Source organism: Pongo pygmaeus, chromosome 13 (genome assembly GCF_028885625.2).
Source record: "Pongo pygmaeus isolate AG05252 chromosome 13, NHGRI_mPonPyg2-v2.0_pri, whole genome shotgun sequence".
Classification (NCBI taxonomy): Eukaryota; Metazoa; Chordata; class Mammalia; order Primates; family Hominidae; genus Pongo; species Pongo pygmaeus.
The window spans coordinates 86,741,384-86,754,887 of NC_072386.2; the positions used below are offsets into that span (position 1 = coordinate 86,741,384).

Below are 13,504 nucleotides of genomic sequence, written 5' to 3' on the forward strand. Positions count from 1 at the left end.
TACCCCTGCCAGTAAAGGCTGGGTGGGGAGCTGGGTCTTCCACGCCAGTGAGGCTATGTAGCAAGGATCCTGGGACTTTCATCCCAGCCACCACCATCTCCACGAATGTCAGTGGAGATCTGAATTCCACCCCCACCTGGCAGTAACGAGGCACCTGTTCTCCTCTTTGTCCTCTTCCTTTGCCAGGGATGATAACAGAGGAGGCCTCATGGAGAGCCAGGACTTTCACCACTCCCCAGTGGAATGAGGCCACCTCTCCCAAGTGTCATTGAAGGCCTTGTGGAGAGCAGTAAAGAGGTGTTTCTGCCCCTCCCAGCCAAAGTGGTATCAGCAGAGGCCCAGGAAGAAGCCAGAACCCCACCCCCACCCAACAGTAAGAAATAGGCAGCTCTCCACAAGTGGAGAATTGAGCCCTCACTCCACCTGGTAGAAACTAGTCAGTTCCCCATCCTCTCCCTCCCACAGCAATGTCAGTATGGACCAATATAAATCAAAGATTTAAATAAGATCCAGAGTCCCATAACATAAAACCAAAATGTCGAGGATTCAATCAAAAGCCACCCATCATTCAAAGGACCAAGATCTTAATCTGAATGAGAAAATACTAACAACAGATGCCAACGTAGAGATGACACAGACATTAGAATTATCTGACAAGGTTTGGAGCATAAAAATGCTTCAGTAGGCTGGGTGATGTGGCTCATGCCTGTAATCCCAGCACTTTGGGATGCCACAGCAAGTGGATCACTTGAGGTCAGGAGTTTGAGACCAGCCTGGCCAACAAGGTGAAACCCCGTCTCTATTAAAAAGACAAAAATTAGCTGGGCGTGGTGGTGGGCACCTGTAATCCCAGCTACTTGGGAGGCTGAGGCAGGAGAATCACTTGAACCCGGGAGGCAGAGGTTGCAGTGAACAAAGATCACACCACTGCACTCCAGCCTAGGCGACAGAGCGAGACTCTATCTCAAAAAAAGAAAAAAAAAAGTTCAATAAACCATTATAAACACACAAAACAAATGGCAAAAATAGAAAAATCTCTGCAAAGAAATAGAAGATGTAAGGAAGAACCACATGAAAATACTTGAACTGAAGAATATAATCACTAAAGTTAAAACCTTGATGGATGGGCTCAGTAGCTGAGTGGGACTAAGAAAAGAATCAATGAACTTGAAGATTAAAGAAAAAGAAATTACCCAATATAAGCAACAGAGAAAAAATACACTGAAAAAATTGAACAGAATCTCAAGGGCCCATTGAACTATAAAAAGGTCTAATATTCATGTCCATTGGAGTGTCACAAGGAGAGAAGAGGGCAGGGCTGAAAAAGTATTTGAATAAATAATGGATGAAAGTTTTTGAAATTTGTTTTTATTTATTTATTTATTTATGGAGATGGAGTCTCTTGTCACCTAAGCTGGAGTACAATGGCACAATCTTTGCCTCCTGGATTCCAGCAATTCTGCCTCAGCCTCCCAAGTAGCTGGGATTACAGGCACCCACCATCATGCCCAGCTAATTTTTGTATTTTCAGTAGAGACAGGGTTTCACCATGTTGGCCAGGGTGGTCTCGAACTCCTGACCTCAGGTGATCCATCCGCCTCAGCCTCCCAAAATGCTGGGATTACAGGCAGGAGCCACCGCGCCAGGCCCAAATTTGTGAAAAGATGTAAACCTACAGATTCAAGAGGCTGAGTAAACCCCAAACAGGGTAAAACCAAAAAAATCCATGCCAAGAATCATTATATTTAAACTTTTGAAAAATAAAGACAAAGAAAAAATTTTGAAAGCCAAGAGAGAAACACTCCCCTGTTTATGGGGGAAAAGCAATTCAAATAATATCAGATTTCTCATCAGAAGCCACAGAGGCCAGAAGGAAGTGTCACAGTATTTTTCAAGTGCTGAAAGAAAAGGACTGTCAACTGCAAATCCTGTATCTAGCAAAACTATCTTTTAGGAATGAAGGGGAAATGAAGCCATTCTTGAATGAAGAAAAACTAAGATAATTTGTTGCCTGCAGACCAACCCTAAAATAATAGCTAAAGGAAATTCTATAAACAGAAATAAAGTGACTTAAAAAGGAATCTTGGGACATTGGGAAGGAAGAAAGAGCAAGAGGAAGAGAAAATACTGGTAAATACAAGATATTCTTCTCTGTGGTGGTGAATATTGTGTGTCAACTTGACTAGGTCATGATACCCAGCTACTTAGTCTAACATTATTATGTTTCTGTAAAGCTATCTTTATATGAGATTAACATCTAAATTAGTAGACTTTGAGTAAAGCATATTACACTCCATAAGGAGTGTGGGCCTTGTCTTGTCAGCTGAGGGCCTTAAGAAAACAAGATTGACCTTCCTGGAGGAACAGGGAATTCTGTCACCTGATAGATGGCCTGTGGACTTGAACTGCAGCTTTGCTTCTTCTTGGGTCTCCAACCTGCCAGCCTACACTGCAGATTTGGGACACACCAGCCTCCATAACCATGTGTGTCAATTCCTTCAAATAAATCAACCTTTCTCTCCTCTCCCTCTCCCTCCCTTCCTCTCCCACTCTTCTCTGTCTCCTTCCCTCTCCCTTCCTCCCCACTCTCTTTCTCTCTCTCTCTGTCTCTCCCTTCCTCCCCCGCCCCCACTCCCAGCTGTCTCTATGTGTCTGTGTGTCTGTGTGTGTCTGTGTGTGTGTGTGACACACACCCTATTGATTCTGTTTCTCTCGAGAACCATGACTAATACACTCTCAAAAAATAAAAAAAGCAGTATATGTGAAAGGAATCACAGTTTAAATATCCAATGAGAACAAAACCTAACCTTGGAAAGCTTACTCTAAGCAAACCATTTTGCCTGTCTCATCCTATTTAACCCTTACAAAAGCCTAGGTGAGACTGTCATCACTTCCAGCCCACTGATGTGGAAATTCAGCCAGTGAGCCTTGGAGGGAGGCTTTGACACACATCTGATCAATTCCAAACCTCAGGCTTTTACCCATTACAGTCCACAGCATCTCAGGCTCAGCTGCACTCCTTGGAGCAGCAGTTAGCAGCGAGAGAACAGGATCTCTGGAAGGGAGAAAAGTCTGCATGAAGGAGAGGTTGGGAGCCCAGCAAATTGTTTAACACAGCCTCAGTAAAGAACATAAAGAGGCTGGGCACAGTGGCTCACGCCTATAATCCCAGCACTTTGGGAGGCCAAGGCAAGAGGATTGCTTAAGCTTAGGAATTTCAGAACAGCCTGGCAACAAAGTGAGACCTCATCTCTACAAAAAAAACAAATAAAATAAAAAGGCAAAGAGGGAAAAATGTCCACAAGGAGAAGTGCAAAGCAAGAATTCGTCAAGGACAGAACACAAAGTTGGCAAAGACCCAGAAGCGCAGAATGGATGTGTAACTTGTCCAAAATCTCCAGACAGCATCATGGTGAAGACTGGAACCCACAGCTCCTGACCCCCAGGGCCATTGCTTTGTGAAACAATAAAGAAATGAATGGCTAAGGACAGCTTCCACATGGGGTCTCCCCTAAGCAGAAAGAAGAGTGTCTGAGTCTTGCAAGATAGCAAGGGACCACAGAAAGGTCAGGTCAGCATGAACTTGAGAAAAGATTCTGGAGAATCGTTAAGAATTGCTTGGCAATCCAGGGAACTTAGAGGTAAGGTGAAGAACCTTTTGGTTAACATATTAGGTCTTTCCAAAACCTGGTCCAGGGTAAGAAATTGTTATATAAAAGGTTATATAGTTTTAATGCAAATAGCTAGAAACGTTTTCCTTCTGATTTGGGGGAATGGAAGACACATTGTTTTGAAAAGTGACTGCTGGGTGGTCTCTCCAACTTCAACACTCAAATATGACCACTCATCTCCCGAGTGTCAGCCACTCCTGATCACCAGTAAGTTGCTATACATGAATTAGAATAAAAGCAAAGAATTCCTTATGTTAAAAATAAACAGTGTTGAGATAGAAGGGTCAGTGTCAAAAAATCATCAGCCGCAGATGAAGGATGGGGATGGGGGTCAGACACAAGGAGCTTTTTTTTTTTTTTTTTTTTGAGATGGTGTCTCGCTCTGTCGCCAGGCTGGTATGCAGTGGCGCAATCTCGGCCCACTGCAACCTTCACCTCCTGGGTTCAAGCGATTCTCCTGCCTCAGCCTCCTGAGTAGCTGGGATTACAGGTGAGTGCCACCACGCCCGGCTAATTTTTGTATTTTTAGTAGAGACGGGGTTTCACTATGTTGGTCAGGCTGGTCTGGAACTCCTGACCTCATGATCTGCCCACCTTGGCCTCCCAAAGTGTTGAGATTACAGGCGTGAGCCACCACACCAGGCCACAAGGAGTTTTTTTGTTTATTTTTGGTTTGTTTTTTTTTCAGACGAAGTCTCGCTCTTGTCCCCCAGGCTGGAGTGCAATGGCACAATCTCGGCTCACTGCAACCTCCACCTCCTGTGTTCAAGCAATTCTCCTGCCTCAGCCTCCCAAGTAGCTGGGATTACAGGCACCCGCCACCACACCCACCTAATTTTTGTATTTTAAGTAGAGACGGAGTTTCACCATGTTGGCCAGGCTGGTCTCGAACTCCTGACCTCAGGTGATCCACCTGCCTCGCCTCGGCCTCCCAAAGTGCTGGGATTACAGGAGTGAGCCACCGTGCCCAGCTGGTGTTATTGATTTTTAAACAGCCTTCCTCTTACAGTTTCTAGAATTCTTTTTATTCTTCTATTGTATTTGACATGGTTCTAGACATCAGTGTAATAGGCATAAGGAAGAAATAAAATACACAGGAATTCCAGGAAACAATGTTTCATTAATAAAAATGTGAAATTTATAATAATAATAGCATATAAAACCACATATGTTATAAATGCATTTTTTAAAGTATAATTATCAATCTATTTATCTATCTACAGAGAAATAAGCCTGAAAGCAAATACTCAAAAATACTAATTGTATTCTAGTGACTCTCAGTTCTATTAGACCTTCTTTTTATAGAATATGTTATAATGCCATTAATGTCCTTGAAATGAAAGTCACTGATTATATGTTTTGCCTAAGCAAGTGACTTTTAAAAAATCAATATATGCCCTAGCTTAATGTAAATAATAAATAAAAGGAAAGTAGTTTATAATGTTTTGAAAAAATTAGATTTAAGTATATAAGCTCATATGGCACAATTACACTAGAAAATACCAATGCCCCACAATTTCCCAAAACAATCCCTAAGGCAAGGTACTGTCACCTTTGAGTATCATTGTGTTTAAAAAAAGAGGTCCAGGGAGTGAGATTATTATTTTTGTTTGCTTTTCCATAGAGTATATTTTCTCCTTTAAATGAATGCATACTGCTTTTATATTCAAAAATCTAGTGTTGGGGTGGATGTCTCAGGACTGTGATTGTTCAATACAAGGGAGGAGAAAGTCCCCAGGAAGATAGCTTACCTCGAATGAGTACGCTTTCCCAATTCCATCGCCTGCTCCAGTGATCACTGTGAAAAGCAAGAATGCTTTTAAAGGACAGAATTCATCTTTAAACTTCTCTTTCTCACTGGCCACGTTTTCTCGCAAGCCTAGTCTCCAGGACAGTCAGTACTCCAAAGGCTCATCCCTTTGCTCTCCAGCCCACGCCCTTGAAGCCCCTCACTAAACATTCAGGTGAAAGGATTGTTTGGTTTGTGGGTTCGTTGGTTGGTTGGTTGGTTGGTTGGTTGGTTGGTTGGTTGGTTGGTGTTTTGGAGGGATTGGCGAGACTGTAGAAAACATGTTCCAAAATGAAACAGATCCGCAGCCAGGGAACATTTCCTGCAGGCCCCATGAGGTTGCAGATATTGTGAGCCTTCACCCCACAAGGGCAGGCAGTGTTCCCCATTATCTCTCTGCCCAGGCACCTATCTGTCATTGTAAGGACATTTCAAGGTTCCTCCTAAAAGTGGAGCTCTGCCCACTTCTCATCCCCACCCCACAGCAGCAATTAAAGGCCTATGGAAGGTAGGGAATTTAGCAAAGAGGAAAATACCAAAATGCAAAAAGAAAATGCAGTGAAATGAAGAAACCTGAAGAATTTGTACTCAATAGAACTATCTGTTAATATACAACAATCAAATAGGTCTGCTAGTCCTTTCATATCAACATTACAGACATATTTAATGATTGAGCTCTAGTATACGCCTCATTCGTGAGAACGTCACAATTTCAAAATTCACTACAATTCGGTATATCGTAAAACTTACAATTTACCCTTGCAACAACAATTAAAGGGCATGCTTTCAAAAAGTGTGAACAAAAGGTACATTTAGCTCACTTGAGAGTGAGTGCAGGCCAAGCTGTACAAGCCTCACGGACCAAGCTGTACAAGCCCTCTGGCTTTAATAATTACTAATGATGTGTCTGTTCATTTAGGAACTTCTAAGAGGCTCCATGCATACCGTCTGCAGCTCTGGGTGGGGGAACTATGCTCAGGGCATCTTGGGCCTTACCTTCCCCTCCCTGTGGGGAATCTTCAATTCACCCAATACAGGGCCTGCACTACAGGCAAGATGATACCATCAATAATAACGACGGATAACAGTCACACACTTCTTGCCATGTACTGCTTCTAGTGTTTTAGATGCATCATCTCATTTAATGTTCAAAACAAACCTAAAATGCAGGGACCATCATTATCCTTAGTTTATAAATGAGGAAGCCAAGGGGAAAAAGTTCGTAACTTGATTAAGGTCACACTGCTAAAAATGATGACACAAGGATTTGAACCCAGGCTGTCTGACTTTGGGGCCCTGAGTCTATGAATATACACTAAGAAAAGAATTAGGAAATCCAGCACAGAGCTCAGGGTACTCTATCTGAGGAATTAAAAACTTAGCCTCTAGTTCTTGGGTTTCTTTTTTGTCCCCTACTTGAAATATATTATCTCCCTGATATCTGCCTCTGCCCAAACATATTTTACTCCTGCTAGAGGTAACTCTATCCATCTCGACTCATAAAAACAGGTTAAGATCATGTTTTTCCTTTGAGTCACCAAATGCTCTTAGTCTCTGGCCCCATTTGAACTTCTTTTAGAATGTAGGTTCTTAGAAGGGCTTTCCCTACACAAACGACAACAGCTGTGCAGAGTGCTACATCCACCCACACATGGGCATCTGAATCTGTGTGGAGTGGGGTATTTAAATCCAGAACACGCAGGTCAAGCTGCTGAGCAAGTTCAAGCAAGTTCACTCCTGACAGCATAATACCCCAAGAGGACACACACACACACACACACACACACGCACACAGCAAATGTAAGAAGCAGCAGTCAAAAATCCATTTGTCATCCCAAACAATTTCTCACATGGTAATTTTTTAAATTTCCATCGCTAAGTTTTTAAGGTTGCCAGGTTTAGTAAATAAGGATACAGAATGCCCACTTAAATTTGAAATCAAGGTAAATTATGAATTGTTTAATATATGTCTCATGCCATATGTGAATTATACTTTAAAAGTGTTCCTTTTTTTCTGAAATTTAAATTTAACTGGGTATCCTGTATTTTATCTGGCAGCCCTATAAGGATATTAGAATCTTTCCTATTTTGCCTAGATAATATCTCTAAAGTCACTTAATCATTTTTGTCATTGGATTCTTTGTGTGTGTGTGTGTGTGTGTGTGTGTGTGTGTCCAAATTTGAAATATAAGGCCCTGCAAAGACCTTAGCATTTCAAATATTCAAGGAGATGCTGAAACCATGGCCTCATGCTCTTCACCTTAATCTCAGTCATAGCGCTGAAGTTCTGCATGGGCGTTCCAGTAGATAAATCCCATGGGGAGGCAGCATTTAACTGACACCAGCCAGACCCAGATTCCGTTCCATACCATCCTGAAAACATGGCTCCATAGAGATATGTGTTGCCTTGATTTCGTAACACCTTCATTTCTTAAAAACACTTGGATCCTTTTTTTAATACAGTGAGTTAAAATTATTTAGATTTCAAAATTTGGAAACACCTTTTAGTAAAGTGAAAGCACCCTGGGCTTTTTGTAAATCTGGAGATGAGGATGCAGAAATTTCTGCATTATTTATTATTTGTATCAGCAGGAAACTCCCAAAAGAAGAAAACTCATCTAATGGGGTTGAGAGGATAAGTGCTTAGCAAGGGCTGGGTAGCCTTCTGCCCTAGTGTTCCCCTAATGCCCTACAGCTTGTGTTGCAGACCATTCTAATTTCACTCACACTTTCTAATCCCCCCAGTTAAAATTACCCAAAGGAATTACTTCTTTGCTCTCAAAAAGAAAAAATGCAATATCCCTTTTGAGACATAAATAATAATAAGCAGGGGCTGGGTGCGGTGGCTCACGCCTGTCATCCCAGCAGTTGGGGAGGCTGAGGCGGGTGAATCACGAGGTCAAGAGTTTGAGACCAGCCTGGCCAACAGGGTGAAACCCTGTTTCTACTGAAAATACAAAATGTTGGCCGGGTGCAGTGGCTCACGCCTGTAATCTCAGCACGTTGAGAGGCCAAAGTGGGCAAATCATGAGGTCAGGAGTTCGAGACCAGCCTGGCCAACATGGCGGAACCCTGTCTCTACTAAAATACAAAAAATTAGCCAGCCGTAGTAGTGTGCACCTGCAATCCCAGCTACTTGGGAGGCTGAGGCAGGAGAATTGCTTGAACCCAGGAGGCAGAGGTTGCAGTGAGCAGAGATCGCACTACTGCACTCCAGCCCGGGCAACAGAGTGAGACTCTGTCTCAAAAAAAGAAAAAAAAAACCATTAGCCAGGTGTGGTGACAGGCGCCTATAATCCCAGCTACTTGGGAGGCTGAGGCAGGAGAATTGCTTAAACCTGGGAAGCGGAGGTTGCAGTGAGCCGAGATCACGCCATTGCACTCCAGCCTAGGTGACAGAGCAAGTGTCTGTCTCAAAAATAATAATAATAGTAATAAGCAGGAACAACATCAGCAAAAAAACATGAGATGAAACGCTCCCTTACCTGCCCACTGTCCCATTGACCGCAAGAAAGGCTTTGGCAAAACTTTCCAGTAGTTCAGTAAAATACATCTGGAGAATCTCATGCACTTCGCCAGGCAGGCCAGGCACACCAGCAGCCCTGTGAGGATGAAGAACTGTTCCAGGACGTCCCCCATGGCTGCACTGAACAGACTGTTTCAGCCCTGGCCGTGGCCCTCTGTGCGTGCCTCCTGGGACCGCGCTGCTCTGGAGACCTCCAGATCTTCTTCCAGGAGTCACTGGATGTGTTCCATCAAGTCAGGGGTATCTAGATTAAAGTAACTTCTTTACATAATCCTCTGATTCACAGGCCTTTGAATAAGGCTTTTGTTACTGTGGAGGAGCTGGTGAAAAAGTAAAAGGTGGACATGAAGGGAAAAAAACAAAGCCTGGACAAATATCAAATGGCAGCCCACGGTTCTCTCCCTGAATTTGGGAAACTTAAAAAGGATGCAGAACCCAAGGCAATTATTCATATATTTAGCACTATGTATTGACTGCCTGCCAGGTAGAGTCCCCTCTTGAAGGCATTAGGAAGATAATAGTGACCGCACAGGGTCTCTCTAGTTTGGAGCTTAGATTCTGGTAGTGGGGACAGATGATGAGCAGATAAATAAGATAACATCAGACTGGGCGGTGGCTCACGCCCATAATCCCAACATTTTGGGAAGCCGAGGCAGGCGGGTCACATGAAGTCAAGAGTTCAAGACCAGCCTGGCCAACATGGTGAAACCTCATCTCTACTTAAAATACAAAAATTAGCCAGGCCTGGTGGTGTGCCCCTGTAATCCCAGCTACTTGGGAGGCTGAGGTTGAATCACTTGAATTTGGGAAGCGGAGGTTGCAGTGAGCCAAGATCACGCCATTGCACTCCAGCCTGGGTGACAGAGTGAGATTCTGTCTCAAAAAAAAAAAAAAAAGATAACATCAGTGCTATGAAAAAGCACTATTGAATGACGTGTTTGAGTAGCTATTCAGGGAATGCTTCAAAGAGGGTGTTCAGGAAGGAAGTCCATGAAGAGGTGGTATTTTTAGTTGAAATTTGAATGAAAAGGAGCCAGCTCCACAAAGATGAGTTTCCCCCTCCAGGCTAATGGAACAGCTAGTACAATGCCCCAGGTGAGAAAAATTCATGTATTTGAGGAATAAGAACTAGGACAGGCCGGGCGTGGTGGCTCACACCTGTAATCCCAGCACTTTGGAAGGCTGAGGCAGGAGGATCACGAGGTCAGGAGATTGAGACTTACTAAAAATACAATAATTAGCTGGGTGTGGTGGAGCACGCCTGTAATCTTAGCTACTTGGGAGGCTGAGGCAGAAGAATCGCTTGAACCCAGGAGGCGGAAGTTGCAGTGAGCTGAGATTGTGCCACTGCACTCCAGTCTGGGCAACAGAGCGAGACTCCATCTCAAAAAAAAAAAAAAAACAACAACTAGGACAACACAGCAGAGGGACTGGCCACAGAGAGCAAGGGAGGAAAAGGCCAGAGCAGGAGGGAGGAGCCATGCCCTACTGGTGAGTGTGGACTTTCAGAGCAACCAGAAGCCATTGCACAGATTTAGGAAACAGAGTTCTGTACTCTTAATTATGCTTTTAAAAGGCCACTGGATGCTGAAGGAAGATGTCCTTCTAGGGGTGGGATGGAGGGTGGGTGTGACAACTGAAGCAAGGGCAGCCAGGATGCTGAAGTCATCCATGTAGAGGCCACAGGATCAGTCCTTGGCCTTCTCTCATTTCTGCCTGTGCTCACTCTCAGCTCACTCTGTGCTGCAATCAACAGCCTTGCGCTCACCCTAGAAGCAGAATTGCTGGCCAGAACATAGATTCATACGTCTTTATGCTAGATATTGTCAGATTTGCCTTCATTTTGCGTTCACGCCAACAACGCGTGAGCGTGTTGGTTTTCCCACTGCCTTAGCAGTAAAGCATGTTGTCAAGCTTTGGGACTTTTGCCACCCAGTAGGTAAGAAGTAGCATCCAATGTTGTTTTAAGTTTAAATTATCTTATCAGCCAGGTTGGAGAGATTTTTCATAAGCCTAGGGGCTATTTTCACTGTTTTCTTTGTGAATTTTCTCTCTCCTGCCCGTTTTTCTATGTGGTTTTTGGTCTTTCCCTTCTCTGTATTTAGAGATGGTTTCAGGAATCTATTAGTCAGAAATTCGAGCTGCTCGCTCTGTCCTTCATGGTCATTGATTATCCCTTCAGGTGTGTCTGATCATTGTTAAATCAGCCCATTGTGGTTTTTATTTTAATGACCTTAACTTCATTTCTGAAAGTTCCTTTTCTTTTTTGCAAAACTGAGGCTTTTCTTCTTATGGTTTTCTGCTCCATGCAGATATTTTTAATTTTGACTTTCTTTACCTCAGCATAATTGTCTTATGATCTGGCTTTAACTATTCCAGTACCTACATCAGCCTTTCTGTTTCTGTCTCCTTTCTCTGGTAAGTCTCACTCATGGTGCCCTGTTTCCTTGCGTGCTTGATAATTTTCACCTGTGCACATCCCATTTTGCTTGGAAATTTCTCTGTGAGGTTTTCTGATGAAGCTGTATTCCTCCGTAGAGGAGGTGATTTTGCTTCTACCAGATACCTAGAGGAACTTCCAATTTGGAAAATTAAATTCATGGCTAAATTCATAGTTTTTTAAACCATGCAGGTGAAGTGAATTTGGTCTGCCATGACACCCCACCCAGGCCTGTGTTGATAAACCCATAGGACGGTTCTCTGGCCATCTCCACCCACCACCACCTCCTCTGCTCAGTGCCAAGGTGCATTTCCTTGTAGTCCAGGAGCATGTTTCTTCTGGACCACGGTTACCCTGAGGATGTAGAAATCTTTTGGGACCCCGGCCTTATGGAATGTTCATCTATTAGACTCTTCCTGACCTTCATTTCTGTCCCATACCATCACCACTGAAGCTCCCCATCACCCCATCCGGCAAATGCAGGGCTTATGTGGCTTCAGTGCTCAATTTACTTCTCTGTATTGCTGCTTTCTCTTATACTGAAATTTTTGACTATCTTAATAGGTTTTATGCTTTTAATAAGCTCTTTGAGAATATCTCTTCTTCTACCCACAAAAACATGGATAAATCATATTTTGTCAAGCAAAAGAAGTCACAGAAAAGTACTGCGTTAGTTATCTATTCTGTATAACAAATTAACCCAAAACTTAGTCGCCTAAACAATGCCATTTATTATCTCATGATTTCTGTGGGTCAGGAATCCAGGCATGGATCAGCTGGATCCTCTGGCTCAAGGTCTTTCACAGGCGGCAATAAAGTCCAGCCAGGTGGCCGTCATCTCCAGGCTCACCTGGGGAAACAGCAGCCCAGTCACTTGTTTGTTGCAGGATCTGGTTGCTCCTCCTTTGTTCCTTGCTCTGTGGGCCTCCTCACAGGGCAGCTCCCAAGAGCAGCTTACTTCATCAGATCTAGCCAGTGAGAAGAATCAGAGAGACAGAGAGAGATGGCAGAAGCCACACTCTTGTAATCTGATCTCAGAAGGGCCATTCCATCACTTTAGCTGCATTCTGTGCATTAGAAGCAAGTTCCTAGATCCACTCCATATTCAAAGGGAAAAGATCACACAAGGGAGTGAACATAGTGGGCGGGGATCATTGAGATCCATTATAGAAACTGCCTTCTACATGTACATACTATAGGATGTTATTTATAGGAAGTTAAAGAACAGGTAAACATAATCTTTTTTAATAGAATCTTTTTTAATAAAATCAGAACACTGGTTGCCTGGTAGAGGTGAAGGGATTGGCTGGAAGGATCATAGGGAACTTTTCTGGTTGATTAAGATGTTCTATATTTTGATAAGCAATGTGTTCGGAAGGGCATGCCTTAATCAAAACTCACTGGACTGTATACTTTTAAGCTCTGTGCAATTTATTGCATGTAAACTATCTGGAAACTTCAAACAAATTTTATCCTGCAGTTATTCTTTGGATGGTGGATAATTTAGACTTCCATTACCAGAATCGTAAGCAGCAATTCATTTGTGTGCTTGGTCATAGACCAAGATTTCCCCACTTTTACTTTTCAGCATCAAAAACTATATCCAACCCCATGTAATAGATTGAGAAATTACATACCAATATCTGACTGAATTCAGCAAAGCTTTTAAATAAATGTGTATTTTTCTATTTGCAAGATGCTATGACTTGTATCCCCTACCCCCTGGCCGCAGCCAAAATTCATGTATTGAAGGCCTAACCCCCAGTGTGATGATATTTGGAGACAGAGCATTTTGGGGGTGATGAGATCATGAGGGTGGGGCCTTCATGGTAAGATTAATGCCCTTAAATGAAGAGACACAAGGCTGGGTGCGGTGGCTCACACCTGTAATCCCAGCACTTCGGGAGGCCAGGGTGGGTGGATCACCTGAGGTCAGGAGTTCTAGAGGAGCCTGGCCAACATGGTGAAACCCCGTCTCTACTAAAAATACAAAAATAAGCCAGGCATGGTGGTGCCCGCTTGTAATCCCAGCTACTCGGGAGGCTGAGGCATGAGAATTGCTTGAACCCAGGAGGCGG

The 13,504-nt window shown here is 43.4% G+C and overlaps 1 protein-coding gene across 6 annotated transcripts in view; it reads right to left on the minus strand.

Annotated features, from left to right (window-relative positions):
• The window catches only part of HSD17B3 (hydroxysteroid 17-beta dehydrogenase 3), a 69,317-nt gene extending 60,011 nt beyond the window's left edge, over positions 1-9,306 (minus strand). The window contains exons 1-3 of one of the 6 annotated variants that reach the window (XM_054502499.1): positions 8,946-9,044; positions 5,423-5,469; positions 2,982-3,055 (exon numbers count right to left, since the gene is read on the minus strand). In XM_054502499.1, coding sequence (XP_054358474.1) covers positions 2,982-3,055; positions 5,423-5,451 — 103 coding nt within the window. In that variant the 5' untranslated portion in view covers positions 5,452-5,469; positions 8,946-9,044. Of the gene's footprint in view, positions 1-2,981; positions 3,056-5,422; positions 5,470-8,945 lie in introns of all 6 variants that reach the window. The other 5 variants (XM_054502495.1, XM_054502494.2, XM_054502497.2 and 2 more) reach the window with 5 other exon arrangements.
• Between the last annotated feature and the right edge of the window lie 4,198 nt (positions 9,307-13,504).